This window comes from Belonocnema kinseyi, chromosome 3, assembly GCF_010883055.1.
Source record: "Belonocnema kinseyi isolate 2016_QV_RU_SX_M_011 chromosome 3, B_treatae_v1, whole genome shotgun sequence".
NCBI classification, from domain to species: Eukaryota; Metazoa; Arthropoda; class Insecta; order Hymenoptera; family Cynipidae; genus Belonocnema; species Belonocnema kinseyi.
The window spans coordinates 12118487-12145547 of NC_046659.1; the positions used below are offsets into that span (position 1 = coordinate 12118487).

General features: G+C 35.9%; 1 protein-coding gene across 3 annotated transcripts in view; it reads right to left on the minus strand.

Annotated features, from left to right (window-relative positions):
* The window catches only part of LOC117168711 (ras GTPase-activating-like protein IQGAP1), a 343802-nt gene that overhangs the window by 191688 nt on the left and 125053 nt on the right, over window positions 1–27061 (minus strand). For 2 of the 3 annotated variants that reach the window (XM_033354419.1, XM_033354417.1), the window contains 4 exons: window positions 2991–3075; window positions 2825–2916; window positions 2591–2741; window positions 2343–2503 (listed from right to left, as the gene is read on the minus strand). In XM_033354419.1, coding sequence (XP_033210310.1) covers window positions 2343–2503; window positions 2591–2741; window positions 2825–2916; window positions 2991–3075 — 489 coding nt within the window. The remainder of the gene's footprint in view (window positions 1–2342; window positions 2504–2590; window positions 2742–2824; window positions 2917–2990; window positions 3076–27061) is intronic. The other variant, XM_033354418.1, reaches the window with a different exon arrangement.

Below are 27061 nucleotides of genomic sequence, written 5' to 3' on the forward strand. Positions count from 1 at the left end.
AAATATCTCGAAAAATAGGCACTCTATAAAAAAATGTTATGAATCAAAATTTAATCACTCTGAGGAGTACATACACTGATGTTGAAATCGGTCCCCCCCACCGCCCCTGGGGTGGAGGCAAGTTCGAAATCTTAAATGGGAACCCCTATTTTTTGTTGCATATTCGGATTCTTTGGATAAAAATGGGTATGATTTGTCTAAAACATTTTTCTCCTTTCGCGATAGATGGCGCTGTAATCGACGAAATTCAATTTTTCTTCATTTTATTGTTACTGAGAATGCACGCCTACGATTCTGCAATACATTAACAATAAAAAAAATACACCATTTTCATTGTGACATGACTGACCACGGAAAAAAAGAATTTTTCAAATCGCTACAGAATCGTTGAACGAGTGCAATAAAAACTCGTACATAAGAAAATACATCGTGACGAACATAGGTAGAATCTCCTTCTTTTTGAAGTCGGTTAAAAATAAGGGGAATAGATGTTCGGATCTCTTTGGTAATTATTATTTTGAAAAACATGCCAAAACGTATGCCCGTTCTTGAGAAGTAATTATTAAGTGATACGTTTACATTAACAGTGTTTCCTGAATATTCCTAAATTTTAGCTCAGGCGTTATTGTAGGTTGAGGCCAGCGGAGGCTATCGAAACATTACGAAAGTGTTTACTTTTTGCTTTCCTCAAATACAGTAAATTATAAAAAATACAGTTAAGACAAAACTCATTTTAGTTAGATCAAAGATTAAACCGAATACCAATTTACAATGGAGTATCTAATCTTACGAGAAAAAATTGAAATGATTTTGGCGTATGGAGAAGCTGGAAGAAATCTTGATAATGCTGTCAATCTCTACGCTCAGCGTTTTCCAAATAGAATTGTGTCACGTGCTTTAATTTATCGTACTTCTACAAATTTACTACCGAGGGAAATGTTCGACCTAAGAAAAAGAACCGTACAACAGCAGTCACTGAAGAAAATAATGAAATTGCTTTATTGGCTGCAGTGGCCAATAATAATCCTCACGTTAGTGCACGAGAAATTGCTCGTGATTCCGGAATATTTCAGAGCAGTATTTGGAAAATTGATTTTCCAAAATCAGGTAGCTTTTTGTCAGTAGGCACGTGAGCAGATACAACAAATCCCAACTTTTTTCGTTATTTATTATTCTCGACGAGTCGTCTTTTACGAGCCATGGAATAATTAATCGGCACAACATGCATTACTGGAATATTGAAAATCCGCAGTGGCTTCGTGAAGTCGAACACCAGCGTCCGTGGACTGTCAACATATGGTGTGGAATAATTCGCAACAAACTGATCGGTCCCCAGATTATCGAAGGCAGCTTAAATGGTCCAAAATATCAAGAAATTCTGGAGAATGAACTGTTAATATTGCTTGAAGATTTAAGTTTAGAAATACGGCAGAACATGTGGTTTCAATATGATGGTTGTCCGGAATACTATTCAGCGGTAGCACGAGAAGTTCTTGATCGTGATTTCAATGGTCGCTCGATTGGTAGAGGCGGTCCGATAAATTGTCCGGCAAGATCGCCAGATCTTAATTCACCAGATTTCTTTTTGTGGGGCTATCTGAAGGACAAAGTATACAAAGAAAACCCAACAAGACGTGAGAATATGATTGACCGAATTACAAGTGCAGGTACTGAAATTCAAGAAGATACACTTCTCCGTTGTGTAAATTCATTTGAATTACGGATTAATAAGTGCATTGAAGCCGAAGGTCATCATTTTGAGTACTTACTTTAATTAAAAGATGATTCACTGAGTACCTCAAATCGTGAGGGTCGAGAGGACTTACGTTAATCAAGCACCCCGAATCGTGAGAGTTAAAGGGACTCACGTTAATCAATCACCCCGAAGGGAACAGAAAACTGCTACGTCTACGTCGTTGTCCCTGTGTTACGCTGAAAGTAGTAGTTTGTTTTAAGGCTAATTTCGAGTATTGCAGAATCGTAGGCGTGCATTTTCAGTAACTGTAAAATGAAGAAAAATTGAATTTTGTCGATTACAGCGTCATCTATCACGAAACGAGAAAAATGTTTTAGACAAACCATACGCATTTTTATCCAAATAATCCGAATATGTAATGAAAAATAGGTGTTCCCATTTAAGATTTCGAACTTGCCCTTAGCTACGCCCCCAGTGGGCGGTGTGAGTGAACCGATTTTAACATCAGTGTATGTTCTCCTCAGGCTGATTAAATTTTGATTCACAACATTTTTTCATAGAGTCCCTATTTTTCGAGATATTTCAAAGTTTCAAGTTAAAAAAAAACACCCTGTATATTGATACATAATACTGTAAATTCTTTTACCTTTGATTCCGTACAATCGATCTTCATTTCTTCATAGTATAGTGGTATTGAGAATTCATCAATGTTATCATTCAACCCCAAATTAGGATCCATTAATGTTTTTGAAAATTCTTGAAGATTCTCTTCTAGTAAAGCTTTGTTTAGGCAATATACTGTTTCTTCTTGTATTTCACAGAAAAAAAGATAAATTCCAAAGAAGTGTCCAAGAAATATTATATGGAACAAATATTTATTAAAATTATACTAACTTTTGGATATGTTTAATGCAATATTATTAGCATTATCTACTGTTTTCTGAAGAAGTTTTTGCTGATAATGGAAGTTTTCTTGCCAATCTCTCTTCTGAATTAGTTTTGCGATCTTCTCTTTATAAATTTGGCAATTTTCATAAGATACCTTCTGAAATTCGACAAAATCATCATTATAATTGCTAATCTATATGGTCTCATTTTCATAAATTCACCTATTTATTACCCTAATACCTGAACTTGAAGAACTGGATCGCTCAATGCAGATATCAGGTGTTTGTTTTCACCAAAAATTGATTCAACTACAGCGCACAATGCACGTTGAACTGAAAAATGTAATTAAGTCGAATTAAAGGTTTTTAATTTATTATAATTACTAAAGTATATATTAAGACCATACCGTTTATGCTGTTTATGTGACCTTGAATTTCAGTTTGCGTGAGAAGTTCATCGTATGCATCAGGCCCGTAACTGTCGTTAAGTGACTGTAATATAATATATATTTTTTTGTTATTTTAATTCAGCCGTATCTTTAAACATTTCTAAATCAAACTAGAAACATAAACAATGCAACCACTGTGATAGAGGTTATAGTTATATTTCAAGTACAATGAAATATTATGTAAATCTTGTCGAAAATTTTAACCGACAACCACAGCAAAACATTTTAACTCGATAAAAGGCACAAGCACACAACCCGTACCCTCATGATTCGCGACAAGGTCACGCGACTTATTTCGTAAACAAAGAGCCGTATAACGAAAATAACAATATTTTTGAACTTGGCGACAACCTAAAATGTAATTAAAATTTTAATTAGAAATCTTTAAAATAAATTCAAATATACTTATCGAATTCAAAACAAATTCCAGAAACCTTTTAGAGAAACCTAATATAGTTTGTCCAATTATGAAAAAGCTAATCAAAATTTCTTAAACAAAACTAACATTTTTTTACTTAAAAAAGCAAATCTTACATTCAACCAGGGTGTTCTAAAAATGAAAATTTTAACGTGATCGAAAGGATAAACGGAATCAAAAAGCGAAATTATTTTGAAAGAAAATTTTCGCTTTGAAACCAAGTGGAAATTAACCAACATTTAAAGAAAATTAGTTTACTATCAAGGTCAAAAGTAAGTAATAAACCTAGAGAAATGGAGAATCGTACATTTCAGTACGAAACCCGAATTTAGAGAAATAAAATTTCCTATAAAATTTGAATTAGCAAAAAGAGATCAAACCCCAAAAAAGAAAAGCATAGAGTTTTACGCTTGCTGAAAATCACAACCGCCCGATAAGGCGAGAATTCGCAGCGCGGTAACGATACACAATGCGCAACAAGCATCCTTTATTCACGGCAAGGTCGCGCAACGGACTATCAAAACAAATAATCAGAGAGAAAAAAATAAACATATTTTTGAACTCCCAAGCCATTTAATACCCAATTAAAACTTTGATGAAAATTCCCTGAATCAAATTATAATATTAAACTGTTAAACCACAACGAGAGATTAAACAGGTTGTCCCAATAAAACGAATTTAGGATCAAAACAAAAACGAATGAAATTAAGATCGGGAAAAACTAAAATAACAATGTCGAAACTAGTCCGGGAGCGGGCAATGCTGCCGTATGCAATAATATGTCCAAGGATAAAAAGGTGTTATTCTTATGTATTTTGAGCCGATGAATCCGAATATACCCGGATTTTTTTCGAAAAAGTAGTACGTTTTGTTTAAATCGCAATTGTTTAAACAAATTATGAAAAATAGACTTTTTTGATCTGGACAATTTTTTTCTAGAAAATATGGCCCATTTTAAGACGAAAAGGTCTCCAGCAACTTTTTCGTAAAAGGCATATTTTAAAAGATATACATTTTTTAATGTACGAAATATGACGTTTTTCACTAACTTTGAACGTTAACAACATTTTACCTATTCAATATTTTTGAAAATTGACAACACGTACTCATTCTTTAAAAGTTACTTTATAATCTGATGTAATTCAACATTAGCGCAGACCCGGCGGAGATATGATTTTTGCGACTAACAGTCAGCACTTTTCCGGCATGCCTACCGCTCTTGCACGCCGCGCGCGTCGTAGTCACATGTGCTCGGCCGCGCGCAGTCGAAATTTCGGGAATGAGTTTGAATTCGAAATAAATAGCAGTTTAAAAATAAGTTATTATTGATATTAACAATCTCTTTTTATTGATCGATAAGTTCCTTGCGCACGTTATTGAATAAATTATAAATTGAAATAACTCATTGCTTGGAGCTATAATGATTTTGAAAATATTTCTCAAAATACTTTGTCAATCTAATAATATCCACAATAAAATTGTAAATATTACAAATACTAAATTTCTTGAAAAATAATAAAAACTATATATCAAATGTTCTTATATACATTAAAACTTTTTATCCGATATAGAGCTGAATTTATGTCTCCGTGCAGATGCTGTTGTCCTCCGCCCCAATTGTGTTATGTTTATTTCGATTTCAAACCCATTCCCGAAATATCGACTGCGCGCGGCCTAGCACATGTGACTACAACGCGCGGGGCGCGCAAGAGCGGTAGGCGCGTCGGAAAAGTACTGACTGTTAGTCGCGAAAATCATATCTTCGCCGGGTCTGAGCTAATGTTGAATTATATCAGGTTATAAAGTAACTTTTGAAGCCATATTTTCTAGAAAAAAATTGCCCAGATCGAAAAAATCAATTTTTCATAATTTGTTTAAACAATTGCGATTTAAACAAAACGCGAAAAAACACAGAAACACCCGGTACGAATAATAGGACAAACCAAGACAGATAAACTCAAAATATTCAACCAAACAGAACCTTTGAGTTGGAAAACAATACATTCTATTAGGATAACGAAAATTTACCCGCAATAGGCGCGTCAAATCGGATAAATAATCCAAGACAAATAATTAGCGAGACTTACGAACGCGATTCATTTTTGGAAAACAACCCACAGTTCACTTTAGAGACAGATGAACTCTTAGAAAGCGTAAAATTTAACGAATTAATGAACCGTCAAAAAGAAAGGTTTTTTAAAGAAAGGGGGAAAGGGCAAAAAATCTAGGGAGTAGACTGGATCCCCAGAAAATAGCTCTTTTGAACTCAGAGAGAAAATAATAGAACCAAATATTAGAAATAATAGAACCGAACAATCTTGTACCAAGCAATCCGTCCAATTCGATTTACGAGAAAATTTAAAAGAAACTCGTTAACTATCGTACAATAATATTGAAAACCGTAGCAGAACAAGAAACAATAATTTAAAATTACAAAATACGGATGATAGCGAATTTGTGAACAAAGCATTGAGAGAATTGACCGAAAAATTCGCTTTTAGGCAAGCTAAAACACCTCAATTTTACCCTTATGCGAACCCGACAGAACGCTAAAACAGAACGGTTAAACAAATAATTAAAACCTACCTAGATAATGATCACTCCACCTGGGGCGAATACATAGACGATTTGCAGTTCGCTCGTCAATACAATTTACCCCAGCATTCTTAAACTTAGGTCGCGAATTGAAACCACTCCAGCCCCTAAGGAAAAATTTAGAGAACGATAGCGAAATAGAATGTCAAAGCATAGATAAATGGACAGATAGACTAAAAAGATTACAAACCATAAAGGAAGAAGTCCAGAAAAATTTGGACGTAGCAAATAAACAACAAGCGAATAGTTATAATTTAAGAAGAAGGCCCGTAGAATTTAGAATAGGCGACAGGGTTTTAAAAAAAGTAACCGAATTATCAAATAAAGCAGATAATAAAGCAGGCAAGCTTTATGATAAGTACGAAGGTCTCTTCATAATGAAAAAGAAAATTTTCCCAACCATTTATGAAATAAAAAATACTAAAGGAAAAAGCATAGGAGAATGGAACATAAACGATTTAAAAATTAGAAACCATTAGATAGATAAGAATAGATAGGCATTAGAAATACTAAGATACTTAGATTAAAATAGTTTTACTTTAAATGACAAATGTCAATGGATCAATAACATAGAGAATACAAACCGACTCAATTGACTCCCAACTGACCAGACTCACTAGATATTAAGAAAAAAATTAGACAGTACGGAAATTTACTTTTCAGACAAAGGGTCGAAGAAATTAATGTGCCTACTGCCAAAATAGCATCTACGAAGCAACAATGCTCGAACACTACCAGAACTGCCCAGCCATAAAATGGATCTAGCAAAGAATGTCGGGAATACCCGAAAAAGATTTAAAATATCATCGGCACCACCACACCAGGCAAATCTTCAAAGTAACCACCAACAGCGAAACTCGTCCAACCCAACTAGAGGAATACCCAGAAAATGAAACGGACGAGGAGGGAGCCGTCGGAGAAGAAACAAACCACCCGTATAACCTTAAAGAAAACTACATAGGAGGATACACGACGCCAGAAATAATAAAACAAAAACCAGAACAAACCTACGAACTGAGAGAGAAAATCAGGAAACTAATAGGGTTCGTTTTACACTTTACAAAACGATTTTTGAGAAAGTTTTCTGCTTCTTCATAATGTCTTGAATCTCTGTATACTACTGACATATTTGTAAAAAAGAGTTTTTGCTAGTCCACTTATAAAGCTCTAATGTCGTCGAAATTGACTCTTCTGATATCTTTTGTCAACTTGTTCTTCAAGACATTCTTTTCACAGCTCCACCAGCACCATCGCAGGAGCCTTTCCCATGCACTGTCGCATGGAAATGCCACTCAGCTGCATGCAGAAAACCATGTTCGTGATAATACATATTTTCAAAATGTTTGACGTTTTTAAATTGCTGGGGAGTAAACGGCTGTGGCGTTGTGTTTTTTGCGATCGGAAATCATGATGAGCGTTTGATGTTTGACTTTAACCTCCTTTTTGTAGTGAAAAACTATGAGGAATATCGTAGATTTATCATTGTTTCCATGGAAACCACGAAAGCGTACTTTTAAGCGAAATCACAAATTACCCAAATTCCGTCATCATTGATATTTTTCTTTAAAAATTTATAATGAGCAGCCTGTTTATTTGCAATGAAATAATGATTAGAAAATGATCTTCCTGCCTCACGAAAACATTTAACGAACTCTTCTATCGTTACAGTCATTTTCTCCAAAGTCGTTATAGGTTTCGTTACCCATTCTTCGTGTCTGATTTTTTCAACATTGTTATTTTCGAAAACTTGTGCAATCTTTTCTGAAATTCCATGGTTCTCAGGCCAAAAATGTTGTCAATTACCTGATGCTCTAAGTTTCATATTTTTATACAAGGGACACGCGCAAACCGTGTAAGTCCCATCTGAATTAGCTAGAATGCAATGCGCTTGTCGCAGGCAACAGAATTTCGTAAAACCGATCTTTATGCCAGCATTTTCTTGCAGGAAGTTTTTGTAAACAAAAGAGAGATTCCCCATAATTAATCTTTTTTGACGAACGATACTTTCACCGTTTATTTTGACAGTCCTGGTGTCTTTCTGACCTGGTATCATTGTGCTATCGTCATCACTTTCGTAAAATTGTTCTACTTTCTGTTTAATTTAATTCGGAAGTTGTCGAGCTACGGAAAGGTAGTAACTTCAAACTTAAAATTTCCAATTTCTCTTTCTCAACATACATGCAACAAAGACACTAGTGCTTGTTGCTATATATGTAACAAATAACAGCCCCCTTGAATAACGTACTAAAAATGGATGCCCCACGAAATATGTGCTGCTTGTTCTAAAATGTTACATCGTTGGGATTCAAGCAGACATTCTAAGGACATGAAATATAACAAACCTACATTGTGGAAAGAGCCATTGCATAAAAAGGACTGTTACTTTTGTTTCAATGACGTTATAAGTTTTAACAGAAAAAATCAGCAAAGCTTTGTTTATACCAATGACAAAACAGTAGAAAAACCAGAAAGATCGTGTTGCAATGAGAAATTCTGATGTAAGAAATGATTCCAATGAAGTAGACGAATCGAGGAAAAACATTGAATCGGAAAAAGAAAATGATTCCTATGAATATAGTGATGAATTGGAGCATCACGAAAATGACGACGATTCCATCCCAGGTAAAGGCAAGGATAAAGTTTTCCAAGTTACGTCGCAGGAGGAACTGAATGACTTGGTAAGAGCTCCAGGGTTACCAAAGGATGGTGCTGAACTTCTTACGATGTTTATTAAAAAAGAAATGCCTAGCAAAGGCTGTTAAAGTTGATTATTTTTGAAAAAGAAAAGTAAAATTTAGAAAATACTTCACGAAAATAGACGACCCATCGCTGGTGTATTGTAACGATGTGCAAGGGTTAATGGGTGAACTGAAACCAGGTATTTAAAGGATGAGGAGTGTAGACTTTTTATTGATTCTTCTAAAAGAAGTCTCAAAGGATTATTACTTCACAACAGGAATAACTTTGCTTCTATACCGATAACTCATTCAACTGCGCTCAAGGAAACGAACCAAAATCTTGAATTTTTTTGTAGTAATGCCGGGATTATTGAATTTTTGTTTAAATTGTACTATGAATTCTTGAGGAATTTCCTGTTTGTCCTAAAAGATATTACGTCCCATTATACTTATTGTTTTATTGAATACTTTCAAATAATGTAAGAGACAAATTAAAATATTACTTCTGCAAAATCATCGAAAGATGAATAGCAGTCATTATATCCACTGTCCGTTAAATCAGATTCTGATGAGCTTTCTTCATTATAATCCGACTTTGAGGCTGAATGAACCAAAATTTTTCATAACATTTTATAAAGTATTTTATGTTTCACATACATTTTTTTACATGATTTTTTTTTTATTTCAGTTGATTATGATCTAGATTAAATTTCACATATAAATTTTTTCTTCATTGTTTCAACTTCCTGAAATTATTAAAAATTTAAAGTGAATTTTCAAAGTATTATTATTCTTTGTCGATTCTTTAAACTATATAAATTTATTAAAAATCTACAATATATTTTCATAAAATTTAAATATGTACCCAAAATATATGAATAATTTTCTAATATATTTTTTTCTGGTGCGTCATCTATCACGTAGAATAATTTTATCATGAAACTATACTGATCATTTGATCATTATACTTAACTAATCACTCATTTTGAAGCAGCCAACGTACAGTTTTGAATGTACATACAACAATCGTTTATCTCCATTTCACTTGCTATTAATCTGAATTCTGTACACAAAACGTTGCCCGCTTTGAAAAAATCTGATTTTTTAAGTATTAAAGCCGAAACGCTACGTAAACTTTTTTTTTGCTTTGCACCAATATGCTTTTCTTTATTGAAAGGATTGTAGCACTCATGTTTAAATCGAGAGCTTGACATTAATCTATAATTTTTGAGGAAATCAATACTTGTAGAAGATGTATGGAAAGCCGAAACAGTGGTCACTTGCATTTAACGCGACAAATTTGTTTTAGCGATTAAAAACAAATGATTTTTTCCGATTATATGAAATGACTATGAAAAATTGTTTCGAAGAGCAAGTTTACAAATGATATCGGAAGAGCAAATTTCGACGCCACTAGAGTTTTATAATTGGGCTAACAAAAAAATTTTCTTTGCAAAATATGTCAGTAGTATACAGAGATACAGAAGATTATGAAGAAGCAGAAAACTTTCTTAAAATTCGTTTTGAGAGTGCAAAACGATCGCGGGCACACACGGCTTGCATTCAGTTGAGCCAAAAAATGATTGCATTTAAAAGAAACATAATATTCTTTCTGCCAAAATTAGAAAATTGTAAGCTTTTTAAAAACTGACCAATCTAAAAAAGAACGCCCATTAAAATGCCGAATGACACTACGAATTCAACCGTCTAAACTAAAATCTGTCATTGACGGAACAGACCAATCACCGTGCCCGCCCTCCCCCGAGGAAGTAGGGAGAGAATGCGTGGTGTGCGTCATATCCCTTACTTACGCGTTCCCTGATCCCGCAGGTTTTTGCTCCTTCCCGTTAATTTATAGGTCCATGTATTAAACAAATAACCCAAGTTGTAAATCCATAAATCTATCCTGAACAAATAAAAATGGTTACCTGTGCATTGACAAGAAGTAATCTGAATCTGTAAAGTATCACGCGACGTCGTCGAAGTGTGATCGCATGCTCGCTCTCTGTAACGTGTGCGACGGATTATTAAAATTCGCAAGGCTTGGAGTTTTTTCTCCATTCTCTACTATTTTTTAAAGCTTCTGGGTGAATGCGTATTTTCAGTACAAGAATAATTTTTTCTATTCAAAACTTCTTTTACGCTGAGTGATTAAAAACAAATTATTTTTTCCGATTACCAAATACCATAATATTCTAAATTCGAAAAAACAAAAACGACGAATTTTCTTTCTCTGTAAATACAAAATTGGGAGGGGGGCTGACTTGCCCTCTAGAGTGAAAAAAAACTTCCAATGCAGGTGTGTGTACGTGTCCAAAAAAACATTGCAAATTTTTTTTACCCTAGAGGGCAAGACCGCGCCCGCCCCCAAATTTGCTTGCGCGCGCCGTCTCAGCCAAGCAGTTCCCCCACTGAAGCGCTGGACAATGCGATGGCCATCACAAGGTCCGATAGTGCTCGAGTTTGATCAAATTGAAAACTCGTTTTGCATGACTTATTTTGCATAAATATAATTGCAACGAATTATTATTAATAATAGGTGAGCTACAAACTTTTGTTAATATGAGATTGTTGATGGGTCAGGGTATGATAAAAGTTTAAAGAAATATTTATTACATCCTCTCAAGTCAATGCGTATGTCTCTCGTGAATTTTTGAAGCAAAGAGCTTTTCCCTCGTCTTGATAGTTTAAACGTCTTTTAAAAAATTTATCACACCTTGACCAATCAAAAGTCCTCCTGTATTTGCTTGCCTTTGTGATTTATGTTTTTATCATTTCCGTTGATTTGAATTTTTCTAAACATATTTCATTTTTCTTATTTGTTGCAACGATTTAATATTTAGAGAAGTCTGTAGCCCACATATTATTAATAATAACTTATTGCAATTATATTTGTGCAAAACACGAGATGCAAAAAGAGTTTTCAATTTGATGAAACTCGAGCACTATCGGACGGTGTGATGGCCATCGCTTCATCCAGCGCATCGGCGGGGGAACTGCTTAGTTTTTACGGCGTGCCAGTGTCCCCAATCTTGGGAACTTTTTAAACTGCGCTGCGTCGCGCCGACAACCCGATAGGCCACTGTTAGCGCTAATTTTGAATTACATAAATATTTAGATTTAATATTTATGACAAATAATGATTGAAAAATGCATGCAAAGTAATTTCTTAATCCTAAATTAGAATTTTAGAGTAATAGATGAAAAAATAATGCAATTTCCATGCAAAATAGGTAGTCCGACCATTTCTATTTCTATTGTAATTAACCATAGTAACCGACTCCAAACGCTAGTTTTCTTAACCGTAGCCAAAACGAAATAGCCACAAATTGCACGACATACAAATACTGTAAACAAATATGATTACAGAATTTGCCACTGGAGGGAGGCCGAGTGAGATACATAGATGATGATTGCAGGATTCGCCACCGTGACGACGCGGATGAATCTGAAGTAACAAAAGTGCTCGCGTTTTCCAATTCCTTTTACTTCCAATTTTTACCGCCGGAAAATTAGCTGTGTTTTGTGTTGGTAGAATTGTACGTCGTGCGTGACAGCGTAGGCGCAGAAAATGGCGGCAAATTTCGTTTAAAGTATAAGGCTTTTACTGGACGCTCAGATTCATATATGCCTACCATCCGGGTTTGAAGTTAGGCTTTGAAAAAAAATATTTTTATATAAATTCCATGAATGAATTGACTATTTATCTAGAAAGTCATCGCTTTTTCGAAGCCCAACTTCAAGCCGACGGAAAGACATTTATAAATGAATGTACCTGCACGATGTACATTATTGTTTTTATTTGTGCAGTGATAGTACGACAGGGAATTTCTGTGCGGATTTATAAATTTTTATTTTGGGACAGGGAATTTCAGTAAAAAAATATGTATATATATTATATATTTACATAAATAAATTATTTATTTATATGCAGATTTATTTTCCTTGTATGTCCTTTCATTTGCATATATATTAATTAAATGTAAATTTAATAATTTGAAAAATATTACTTTCTGCAACATTTCTGATTTTAACGGGCAATTTAAAATTTCTACAGAAGCTACCATTAATAACGCTTTTACTTCAGATACTGGAATTACGAACAATTATGAAAATTCAAATATTTGCTGTTAAAATGCATTAACCTACATATTTACAAATCATTGCGATTGTACAGAATCTGCCTGGAAAATTACATAACCTAAAAGTTAAATTCCCGACTGAACGTGGATACTCGCTATTGCCTGTGAAAACGCTACTTTGATAGTAGGTAATATACGGACCTACTATGAAATTTTTAAAGTTACATTAAAATTTTTTGACAGTGTCGTTTATGTGAGTGAAAATTGTACAGATTGTAAAATTAGAAACCAAAAATATTTATTGACGGCCTTGCCTCTCAGTTGAAAACCTGGTGAGAGACTGATATGAACAAACTCGAGAATTAAGAAGAGAGCGAAAGATAGGTTCGAGAAAGCGAAAAATTTTGCGATTCCAAAAACCACGATGATTCTATACGTGAATCAATCGTCTCCGAAAAAGAGTTCGCAAACAGAGTGAATCGACTAAAGTTTCAAATCCGAAGGCCTGCATATATTTTACCTTATGAGTACAAATCAAGAGGGATATCTTTACATGCGTTACTTGAAATGAAATATTAAAGAGAAACAATGTTACATACTTCGTTTGTATTTTCAAAAATGTAATACCAAGCTGAAGGAAGACGTTTACAGGTTAACAACTATGTCTACGTTTTTTCAATGTGCATAATGTTTGTACGTAAAAAATATAAATATTATAAGAATACAAAACAAGGAAAACCGACCACCTCACCTTGTTAACCTTCCTTATCTTTTTAAGGAAGCTTTAGAAGCTAAAGAGGATAAGCTTATTTTATTTCGGCCGAATGTTGGAAAAAAATAATATGTTTATGTTGGACTTCACTAATTAGTGAATGCTTAACTTTACGTGAGTGATTTTACTGATTCGAAGTTAAGCTACTCCAATATTTCGAAACACACAATGCAATCAATTTTACAAACTTATGACAAAATTTTTCATTGCAATACATAAATCACTAATTGTGAAATGGTGTAATCATTTAATAACTAATTTGTTTGAATTTGAGGAACTCAAGTACTAGCCTACTATTCTCTGTTCCGCTTAATCAGACTTGCAAATCAAAAAGTTTATAGAATTAATTTAGCACTTGCTTTGAGTATCATGAACTCTGGTGCAAATTTAAAGTCTCAACATCATTTTACTGTAGATGAACAGCTGTGTACCTGAAAAAGGTCGAAGCTCATTGTGCACCGCTGCCACACCGCTAAGGACGGTCCTTACATCTTGGTTGCAAAATGATGGATGTCAGAAGAAATAAGCCGGTTCCGGGAAGTGCGGATCGTCCCGCGTGTATGTGAAAGATTTCCCACCAGCTCTCGAAAAAAATGGCACTATTATAAACAGATTGCTTTCGGCTGTTGAAAAAGCTGCTATCAAAATGGAAGTGGAACAGCAGCTTCCTATTGATGAACTCGCCTTGGAAGATATGAACAACGAAGGCTTGATTGAAGCTGAAGGAATAGATGCTAGGGATAATGAACATCATGTACCGGATCCACTAGAACCACATTCAGATTTTAATAACGATGATGTGCGTAACGAAATCCCACAAAAACTACAGCACCTTGAAAGGAATTTTCACCATGCTTTACTAGAGTTCAGATATATAGAACCAACACTAAGGCATTCTCTGTCCAAAATGAACATTACAAGTGATCTGCGTGCAATAATAGAACACCTCAACAGCAAGGTTTTACCTACATATTTGAACGCAATATAAACTGCGTTAGAGGTGTACACTCTTGTATACTGTGCAGCTGTGGCAACCGTTAGAATGTTAGGCCACAAAACAAGGCCTGCAAATGCAGTTCTAGTCCCAGCAAGGAATCGAAATCCACCATTGAAGATCAGGTTGGATATGGATGTCAACAAACTAAGGTGCATATTGGGTCGATTAACTCAATATAAATAAAGTAAATAGAACCAGAAAGCTGTTAACCATGTTACTAAAATCATCGATCCTCGGCACATCGAGACATTAACACAAGGAATACTGGATGAGATTATGGACTCCCAACGGCAGACTTGATGCTCTTACTACCAGACTGCATCGGCACAAGAAAAGTAGTGCAGAAAAGCAACAAAATCAAAACTTTCGGACAAATGAAAGAAGATTCTATCGTGAACTGAGTGTAAATCAAAATAACTAGCAATACACCGGAGTTCCTCAATTAGAAGATATACTACTGATCGCCTGTTTGGAAAAAATGAACAGATGCAAGTTGGACACTGCGTGGTTCAAACTGGAGAAATCAAGGTTCCAGGTCCGGAAATGGTCCAAGCACCTTCTTAAATCTGTTTACAAAGAAGCCCTGCCCAAAAATAAAGATAGTATCGAGGTAGAAAGTAAAATTTAATTTCTGAGCTGTTTAAAGGCCAAGTACATTAATTTCAAAAATTGAAAATGAGCGTTCATGAGATCAATTGTTGCATGAGTGAACTCACCCGTACGGTCCGAAGTGATACAAGTTTTCACGAAAGATTCAGATATCCATGAGCCAGATTTGTTCATAAAATGCTATTCACAACGAACAAATAAAATTTTAACCGCCCAAGGGCTTTAATTTATAATTGTATATAACTAATATTGTATATAATATTAATATATTAATATAATAATAACATTAACCCTACACGGATACTGCAGGGAACAAATGTGCCCACACGAAATTCCTTAAATTCTCCTGAGTAAAAATCTCGGATTTTTTGGTGCAGATCATAAGCATAATTCAGTTCAACTATCCGAGAGTGCGGTGAAATGGTTGATGTTACCAGTTGTTCGCTGTCTGTTAAGTGAAAACGAACTGCTGAGCGCTTGGGGCACATTTGTCTTCCAGAGGATCCTTTACGTTCGAGTTTCGTCACGTCAAGTAACATTCATATTTTCATGTAAATGAACGCATAAAAAAACGATAAAACAAATGATTCATTGGCGGCTATCAAAAATTTTAAACGCTTAACAGAATATTGGAGTGATTTACTTGTTTTATTAATGGTTAAAAAGTTTGATATTAGTAATCTCAAGGAATGGGAGATGCATATTGGTTCTAGCACTGATTACCCCACTTATCAGCAACTTGACTCATTTTTGGAGACTCGCATACGTATTTTGGAGTCTATTAAAGCTTCCACGCCTCGTGCGAGTTCTCAAGAAAAGAGTAAGGGATCGTCCACAAATTACGTAAGATGTTTTTCTTTTGTTTATATCGTTGTGTCCTTCTCAACTTCACAGCAATTTTGTGCTCGTCTTTATTCAAACAAAAGAAAAACGTCTTACGTAATTTGTGGACGATCCCTAAGGCTTCAAAACAATCGGCAGTTAGGAGCCTCAATGCTGTGGACAGACGTAGGGAAGTTGCTACAAAAAATCATTGTTGTTGTAATATTCTCACGCCTGGACATCGACCTCATGATTGTGTTAGTAAATTCAAATGTTACAAGTGCAGTAGGAAACATAATTCCCTGTTGCACTCCGATGATTAGAACTCAAATCTCACCTTACCACCAACTAACTCTGCATCGATTACTTCTCAATTGGCAGTTTCAGGTTCTCTCGCGTCACAATCAAATTCCCTACCAAGCTAAAAATGGAAGAAGTCATAGATTTAGAGTTTTGCTGGACCAAGGATCTGAATGTTGTTTTATTACCGAGAGAGCAATTAAAATATTAAGTCAACGCTACAAAAAGGTCTATGGGGTTGGAGAAGTTAATATTGGTTCTTCACGAAAGTAAGCAGAATTTAATTTAATTCCTACAGAAAAAAACTGTCCTAAAGTCCACATCCAAGCTTTAGTATTATTACACCTTACAACATATGCTCCTCCTGTGAGATCTAACGTGGAGAATGAAGATCAATTAAAAGAGTTACGGTTAGCAGATTCAAATCCCTTTAGCTTCCATCAAGTTGATTTGATTTTAGGGGCCGATAAATATGGCTCATGTTTACTTCCTGGTCTGCAACAGGGTATATTTGGTTCCCTTACTGCACAAAGTGCCGTTTTTGGTTGGATATTATCTGGGCCGGCTCCAGTCACAAATCAAATAGAAATTAACATTCCAGTTTCATCACATCAGGCTATTTCAGCAGAAGTCTTGCATGAAGACTTAACCAGGTTCTGGGAGTTGGAGAAAGTTCTCTTTAAAAATACTTTAACAGATGACGAAATGTTTTGTGATAAGCATTTTGCCACGAATTACCAACGAACCAAAGGCGGACGTTACATGATACATTTACCTTTCAAAAACGGTCCTCCCATAAAAATAGGTGCATCCCTGGAGAGAGCTACGATCGTTTCGAATAAAGTACTTCGTCGTTTATCGGAGAAATCGGAATTATTGTTACAATACTCCAGTTTCTTATCAGAATATCAAAGCCTTGGACACATGGAACTTTTTCCAGAAAAGGAATTGGATAGTTTTCCACAAACTTTGTATTTGCCTCATCACCCTATCTTAAGAGAAAGTAGTTCCACTACTAAGTTAAGGGTTGTTTTCAACGCTTCCAGTTTCACTTCTAATAATACTTCCTTCAATTTTCATCTTAACATCGGTCCTAAAATTCTGAATGATTTGGTTTCAATCATTATGAATTGGAGAACATATCGCTTTGTTTATTTGGTTGATATTGAAAAAATGTTTAGATAAATTCTAGTTGACCCTCGGGATTGCGACTATCAAAGAATTGTCTGGATTTCTCCTGATAAAAGGCTCATCGCTTATAGACTTTTAACCGTCACTTACTGTATTGCCTGTGCTCCAGTGGTTAAGCAGTTAGCTTATGATAAAGGGAGTAGATTTCCTTTAGCCCAAACTATATTAGAAAATAATATTTACGTCGATGTTTTGTTTGGTGCAGATAGTCAGATTGAGGCTAAAGAGGCGCTAGCTCAAGTCACACTGTTATTAGAAGCTGATGGTTTCTATATGCAAAAAATGGGCCGCAAATGAACCCGAACTATTGGAAGATTGTCTCTCGCAGAACACGAACGTGCTATCGCATTTCCGTTAGCGGAGGATGCTGAGCTGAAGGTTCTAGGTTTATTTTGGGATCCTGAGTCTGATTCATGCCTTTGTAAAGTGACTTCTTCTTTAGTCAAAAATCCAACAAAACGGATTGTTCTTTCATTAATAGCTTAGTTGTATGATCCTATGGGTTGGGTAACTCCAGTCATAATAGTGGCAACAATTTTAATGCAGGAACTTTGGCTGCGTAAACTAGACTGGGACGACAGACTATCTGATGATCTTGAAATTCAATGGTTAAATTATTATGGTTCTCTAAAAAAATTAGAAGCACTTTCAGTCCCCAGATGGACACGACAACTGCAGACAAACTCTGAATTCGAGCTTCATGGCTTTTCTGACGCTTCCTCTAAGGCTTATTCAGCTTCCATTTACATTAGAATTCTTAGTGAAGATTTACAAGAGGCTCGTATTTGGAGTTGTGAGGGGCTGCCTTGCTAACTAAGACACTTAAGTTTGTCATGGAAACTGTGTCATTGGATAAAATACCTGTTTACTGTCACACTGATTCCGTAAGTTTTTGGCTTGGCTAGGAAACCATCCTTCCAATTGGCCTGTGGTTGTCGCTAATAGAGTTTCCCTAATTCATGAGCTGGTACCTCGCGCGAAATGGTGATACATTTCTACTAAAGATAATCCGGCCGACTGCGCTACTCGGGGATTCATGCCCGAAAAATTGATAAGGCATTCCTCATGGTGGAAAGGCCCATCTTGGTTAACTTTGCATTCCAAACAAATGGTTTGTTTAATGTTTATGTTTATAAATAATTAATTTTTCCAGATCAGGAATAGACAGAGAAGAATCGTTAGAAATAATACATAGTTCAAGTTGTATTTTTAAGTATAAAACACTTGGCAGACTAAGACCATTCTTGAGAACCACACAGATCACTCACTGGTTTATAGACATTTTTGTAAGATCTAAGATTTAATGTCTTTATTGAGTTAATCACTTTACTGGTCTGAAATGATCGGACAATGATCTGTCTCGATTAACTGCTGCTCGCACATTGGTTTTCTCAAGCGACAAGGCTATCATCACACACTCAAACTGAGAAATCACGTAACTTCAAACATTCCTTTAAATAATAAGGAAACTGAAAATAGCTTTCAAATAGGCGATGTTGATAAATTGAATAATTTTTAATATCAGAAAATCTCATAAAGACAAAACATTAGAACTTTAAACATACTGCCCGCCTCGTGAGTGGTAACTGCACGATGAAAAGAAAAAACAATAAGTGCTTAATCGAGTATTTGTCAACAACACAAATGCCGCCCGCTGTAAAAAAACAGTAAAATGTAACAACAATTTAATAGTCTTAGCCGCCCGCAATAATCCACTAACTTTACAGAATAATTTTTTTTAAATCTAATTAATAATATTTTTGTTCAGATTTCGCTCATTTCTTGCGCTCTGACTGGTAACAGATAAATCTGAGTAATCGGACGTTCATATTCCGAAGTGGCAGTTTTTACGCGAACAGAAAGTACTAAATCGTCCTTTCCCTTGTAGCATTTAATTATACGACCTAACAACCATCTAGAATGCGGTAATGAATGTTTCGCAAGAACGATATCACCGATCAGAAGATTTAGCTCTTTACAATTGAAGTGGAAATTATACATAAAAATGACTAAAATCGTCATATATATCAATGTAAAATTGTTTTCTTTAATTTCAGTAATACTTTGCTCGTAAAATCAAATAATAAATCAATTAATAAATAATGAATGAATAATTGTTTTTCTCATCCAAGATGTCGAGAATATACGAACTAAAAAGTGCTGATGCTGTAACTGCATTGTCGCAGGAAAGAGAGAGAAGTTGCAACCAACCTGCGTGTGTCGAACATAGGGCGGTCTTGTGCAACCTTTGCACCAAAGTAGATTCAGCTTATTTGATACAATATTCCATTTAATTTAATGTTTTTTAATTCAATTTTATTTCGATAATTAGTTTAAAAATAAAATTTTTTTTTAGAAAAGGCTTCTTTTTTTAATTCCGACGAATTTTTCCTATATTTCAAACTTACTAACCACTTTTTCATCGAAAAAACTTTTTCTTAATTTTTTTTATTTATATAAAACCATCTTATTGTTCATCAAAAAACAAAGAGATTGACCTATTATACATTTAAATTATTTAGAATAATAAGCTTTCTGCCTGCACTTCTAATATTTCTAATTTTTTTTTCTAACTTTGAATGTTCAAATAACTATACTTTTTGACAGGAACCTAATTATAACCTACACCACCTTAAAGTTTGAAATTTCAAAATTGGTTAATTAACCAAGAAATTAACGAAGAAATGACATGATTTTTCCAAAAAATTTCAAAAACACGATTTTTCACGATTTTGATTGGTTTGAACATCTTTTCAACTATTCAAATTTATTCAAACAGGATGTTATATACATCAATCTCTTCAATATTATAAAACGCAGAAAATGGTGCATATGAACATCTGATTCCGACGAAACGAAAAGATTGTGCACAAGGAATCCAAATGGGGGACATCTGTCACCCACAGGACCCAGTGAGAGCAAAAAAATGTATAGGATCCGTCTAGGGTTAATATATTCAGTATATTATAATAAACCAATAAACTTAACCCCGCCAGAAATAGAATTGACTTTGTTTCGATTTCCGTTGCCTTCCTTAGTCCATAAAAGGGACTGGCACTCTTATTGGTTTAATTAACTTAATAGCGTGTTTTATGCTTCTTTCCGTTCTTCTGTATAGACGGCACTGTGTTTATTTTGTCACTGAAAATTCCTTTATGTCGCCTTCTTCTGAGACTCACCCCCTGTTTGGAAGGCTCTAAGTTTTATCGTCTATGTGAACAACCCATTTTTCTATTGTCATGTTTTTAGTATAGTCCCTCTCCATAGCATAGGAGCTACTCAATTCACTTGCTATTAAGTTCTCACTTACTGACAGGACTGTTTTGTTGTAAAGGAATGGTGTATTTCAAGTTTTCAGTACGGTACCATTTCAGTGTCTATACGTCCGGACATAAGCTACGCCTTCTTCCCTTGGCTTAAAAAAAAGTTACATATTTTCTATGAGTTTTTAATTTCGAATATAACAGTACCGTAAGTTAAAAAGTCGTTCATTGTAACAGAACATATCAATGCATATTTTGGTGGGCTTTCTGATTTTATGAAAATAATATTTTCGGTGAGATAGAAACATAAGCTTGAAAAATATTGAAAGTATCCATTTTTTTTCTTTTGTTAGGTTAAAAACAAAAAGTACAATTTTCGATCAAATATTTACATTCGTCATCCAACAAATTAATTTTTAATAAAAAAAAAAACTTTTCAGCAAATTTTTATTTTCAAAGAAATAGATTTATTTTTCAGTAAAGTAATGAATCTTCAGGGGGGAGATACCTTTAGAAATGGTAAAATCAATCAATTTAAATGAATTTTTTTTAAGTTGATAAAATAACTAGATCATTTATTGATTCTAACATCTTTTTCTTACATTGTTAAAGTATAAAAAAACATGTGATTTTTTTTACAAAATGGTGACCCTGAAGAATATTTCTTCGAGCGTCTGCTCCGTGGGATCGAAAACTGCTGCAACTGTCAAAATTTTTCCATTTATCTGATATAAAAAAGGTTTTTTTGTTCAATTACTTATGAGTTAAAGGGAAGTATAAACCTATAAAATAATAAAAAAGTTGAAAATTAAAATTTATATCGGCTGTTTAATCGAAGGTCCAAATTTTCGACCATTTTTTCAACAGTTTTGACCCAAAAAAATAATTTAATAACCCGATATCTTTAAACTTTTCGGTTTATCCTTCCGATAGTACCATAAAGAGAAACCCCTGCAAATTAGACAATTTCGAGATAATCACGTTTAAAAATTCGTTACGGTATAACTATTAGTTTCAGTGACTTGCCGATCAAGTGGCGATTCCGGGTCCACGTAATAAACGTAGTAAACGCAGTAACGTAGTAACGAAATAATCAGCCTTCCCAGAATTTATTACTATAATTTGAGTTCAAAAACATGAATTTTTAACAAAAAATGAAATTTTAGTGTTCTAAAAATACCGCACTAAAATTTTAGTATGCTGAAAAAATTGGAATGCTCTTGAAAATAGCACCCCTGGACCAATTATGAATCTTTCTTTTCATGGGAGTCCTTTTTTAAATCGTCTGTATTTCTTTTTAATTTTCATCATCATCACTTACAGAAGCCAAGTCATTCCATCCCTGGTCTTGGAAGTTCTTCAACCAGACAAGGCTTGGAGTAAAAAAACTAGGGAGATAGGGCTTGATCCGAAGCCTGGGGACTACCATGCTTGAACTGTGACTTGCAAGAAAGACTAACATTTTGCGGAGATGGGCGACTCGGAACTCTTAGTATTCTGATATCTGAGGTCAGGATGCCAGCCAACGGAAGTAAAAGTCATTTCAGATGTTGCATAATATTTATTACATTGTATTCATTTAGAATTTTATTTATATATGATTATGATTACAAATAAAATTCATAGCTATATATATATTGTAATGGTTTCAAGGTTACAACACACGATGGTAGGCAATCCAATTACACTCACGCAAACACCAGGTGACTAACAGTCGCCACGCCGGGCCTGACTAATACATAAGTGACATATAGGTGGCTGTCTTTCCCACAAGCAAACGGAACGATGACCCAGGATATAAGAGGAACGGAGCTCACAGTGAGCAATCAATTTTCCTAAGTCCCATGCTGAGTAGTTTTGATATACTGTGTTCAGTGGTGGAAAGTAAAGTTAAATACTACAGAGATCCAGGGTACCTCCAGAAGTCGTCCAGCAGATCCGATCTCCCAGCCGAACAGCTACCTCCAATCTCTAGCAGGAAAACCGGGAGTTTTTGAACAAAATGTGGAATCTTGGGAAAGGGATCCTTCTACCTCTCGGATAGAACAAGTCCGCTGATAAGGCGTAGTCCTATCCATCACATCCCTCCTGCCACTCCACGGTGTACGCTGATGAGGCTGCCGATCATTTATTAATCGCGGTGCAGGGTAAAGATGCAGGTCTTGAACAGAAATTTGTTTGGTTACAAAAATTAATAGGGTTCGCGGAAAATCGCACAGGGTTGTCCTGAAGGAATTAACCCCAAGCGGAGGTGTCTCGAAGGGTGACGCTGGCATACCGGACGACCTCTCAGAGCACGCAGCATTATCTTTGCATGCGGGGCTCTACAAGGATGGACGAACCCCTTTCCATGACTTCTCGTGAAAACAACAATGATAACACCAAACATAGTTGCTAGTGTGCTAAGATGCGAGTGTGGCCCCTGAACGAGAGGTTTACATAGTATGACTACATGATCTGTGTTGCGATAAACACCCAGATCTATCGCTCATTTCGCATCAACGTCTGCGAAACTATCCCGAAGTACTCCAAAAAAGGGACTATATATGCGAAGCGCCTACTTTAGCACAGCCAGAAGAAGCCGGCAACAGAGAAAGAGAGGCGACACTAAGGCCAACCGCGGGCAGGCATCCAATAAAGGAAGAGCGATTCTTTAGTACCTGGAGAAACATTAGGATTCAGGTTTCTTTCAAGTTTAAAGATCTGGTTGCACTGGATGACGAGATTCGTGGAGATTTTCCCAAAGAATTCGACCCCTGAAATATCAATTGTGGTTTGTATAATTCAGCGAGAGCTTTGGCAGATGCAACCCATAAACAAAACCAACGGCAAATCATAGGACCAAAAGACGAATTCATCAACTTATCACAAAGATAGGCTGGGCAAGACAGTACGCGTCTCGCATTCAGTGTGTGATTAACTACACAACATCTGGCAGGAATTTTACTACCAAGGTTCAGCAGTTAGAGCGCAAAATATGTATCCTTTATCACTAATTGAATAAGTCAAATCTGCCAACCATTGCGCAGCATATGGTCGACATAATACGGGTACTATCTTACGTGAGAAGTCTAGAGCGGAGAAAGAGGTGGGTCAGAGAAAACCAAGAGTTTTTCTCTGACCCATCTCGACTCTTCAAAGACTCCAGTTACAGTCGACCATTTGCCCAAATCAGAGGAGGTAGAAGCATTTTGGTGAGAAGTCTACGAAGTTCGTCGTATACTAAAGAAGACTCAAAGAAGATGAATAGCTTCAAAGATCTGGGCAATGTCCTCAAAACCCTTGAGGAAGAATATTCATCCATCCGGGACCAGATGGTATCAAGAAATTATGGCGGAAGAATTTCCCTCTAACCCATCAGCATCTGGGCCGTGTTTTCACCTCATATTTAAAGTCGGAAGAGTCGATTCCGGAGTGGTTGGTGGAAGGACGCACAGTACTCCTACCGTCAATGGGCAATTTGGCTGACCCGAAGAATTACAGGCCAATCACTGGTCTGAACACACTGTATAAGATCTTCACAGCTATCCTAAATGATAGGATTATTTAGACAACCGGACATGTGTGGCAAGTCATGTATGAACAACGCAGCTCAAAGAAAGGCGTAGCAGGATATGGGGAGAACCTGCTCATTGCTATATGTGTCTGCAAAGATGCAGCATCCTACCAGCGTGACCTATCGATGGCCTGGGTTGATTACAGGAAAGCTTTAGATTCGACCTTCCATAGACTTATCATCTGACTGGAAAAGGCTAAAGGGTCATCCGAAAATCGTGAGGTGCACAGAGAGATTGATGCCGCTTTGGAAAACCAGATTTACTATCTGATATGGAAAACAATGTGTGACAAACTAACAAGTTAAGCTTTCAGAGAGGTGTCTTTCAGGGTGACATCATGAGAGGCACTTGTGCGGCAAACCTGCAGATCGAAAGTACAAGGTCACCCATGTATTTTACATGGAAGATCTTAAGATCTATGCTAAAAACAAAGAGCAACTACATCTAGCTCTAGGGATTGTCGAACGATACACTAAGGACATTGGAAAGGAATGTGAGTTAAAAAAATGCGCCAAGATTTATTTCAAGCGACGAGCCGCATTTATAATGTGGTATCTATGAAGGATACTCTCCGAAGCAGATAAAAACGTCTCATCCTATGGATTTGGTCTTCCGAACTGTCAGCGAGAAACAAAGTATCTGCAAAGAACATACTTGTCGTCCTCGTAGTACTTTACTCATTTGGAGTTGTTCCATGGACAAAGAACGAGCTCCGATCCCTTGACATCGGGACACGAAAGATTATGCACATGAACAAAAGCATGCATTTCAAGTCTTCTGTTCCGCGACTCTACATCGTATGCCGTAAAGATGGTCGCGGAATATTGAATCTTGAATGCCTTCACAACAGAATTATTCTGGTTAGAATACATAGAGTCGCAAGTCGAAGAGACCCTCTTTTTAAAATTTTCAGGAAGCACGAAGAAATGGGCAAAGGAGCGTTTCTATACAAAGCAGCGAAGAAGGCTGCTGAAACACTCGGACTTAACTTCAGTATCAGGGGTGAACAAAATGCATCAAATGTTATCTATCTCGAGTAATCACTCCTGAAATTCCGGATTAAAAAAGCACAGGAGAAAAACTTCTGCGAGCAGCTCCTCGGTTGGAGCACGCAATCAAAAAGTAACATAGTAAAGTCCTGCTGAAAGTATCGCTTCTCTATACAGAATGAAGAATGTTGAATATATGTATAGGGTTTGTTGATAAAATGCGCGACAGTAGGTAATGTTTAAATTTAGGAATGCATAGGTCGGAGAATCATAATAATAATATGAGCAAATAAACTATAACAGGGTATATAATAATAATAAAAAAGGATATAAAAGCGAGCCCCCAGCCCACATTCTGAAAATCCAAAAGTAATCCAGTAGTTGCTAGCGAAGGGATCGACATCACGTGGGTGGGAAAGCAAGATCCTTGGTGCCTCCTCTTCTTTACCGCAGTACATTTTTCCATCAACAATCCATAAAAATTTAATCTTTTTTGCTCTCCTCAGCTCCAACGCAGCACTGCAAATTTGTCTATAGTGTTTAGACAAAGATTCGCTAATGTACATAGGTTGATTTACCTCCCCTCCAAGATCTTTGGTGGATAAACCCCTCTTCTTTTTGCTCCTTCTGATTATGTTGGCATACATAATCTGATTTTGCCAATTTGGCCACTACAATGGCTCGTAGCTTCGAGCGGGACGAATCTGCAGGATGTGTTCTAAAAATGAAGATAACGTCATCTTTAGTGCATGATACTCCCAGAACTGCAACAACCTTGCAAAAGGTGGAAGGCAGATCTTCAGACTGTTCATACGGTAGTCCATGTAACTCCAAAGTGGAATTTAGCGCCGCTTGCTCTAAGTTGTTGCATTTTTGGTCCAGTGCCGATACTTGTTTAATAAGCATGCCATTTTGAGAATTCAGTTTTTGCGTAGTTGCTTGGAGTTCGGATATATCTGCAACATTCGATGCAGTAGTTTCCTCGACTTTAGATATGCGGGACGCATTCTCCGCAATGCCGTCAACCAGATTTTTAAAAGCCTCTATCTGTTTCTCTTCAAATGATTTCCATATGTTGAAATTCAGCTGAAACCCTGCCTCCTGCGCCTTCGATATTGCGTTCATAATAGCAGTTTCAACTCCAGGCCCCAAAGATACTAGAGCCTTCTCCGGATTTGCAACGTCATCATCAGCTGTTTCTGATGATAACGAATTGTTTCTCCGCTGTTTGACCTTTGGAAAACAGTCAGAGCAATACCCCTGCTATTTGAAGCTAATTTCTTGTCTTTAAATGGGAAAATATCATCATTGGAAACAAAGCGATTTATGCTTTCAAACAAATATAATCAAACAAAAAGTGCGCAGCCTATTCATCAATTGAATAATAAGTCTTTGCAGGGAGACATTTACAATTACCACGGGAGAAAAAGTCGAAGAATAATGTAGAAAATGTGGCTAAAACTTCCTTCCAAGCCACCTTGCAAAACACTCAGCTCAGTGAAAAACTTGGAAAAGCACCCAGAAAGACCTCCGGACTTTTTGCATAACATGGAACAACTCGAGAAATAAGGAATTGATGGGTTCTTTCAATTCCATGGATATTCGATCAGGAAACGACATCATCGAGATTTTAGCTTAAGAGGAAAACGAAAGACATTTTTACACTCGAAATGAAACTAGCTATTGTAAGAGAAGAAAAAGAGAATAGTCTTAAATACAAAATATTTTACTTCGAAACCTGATCGAATTTATCTCA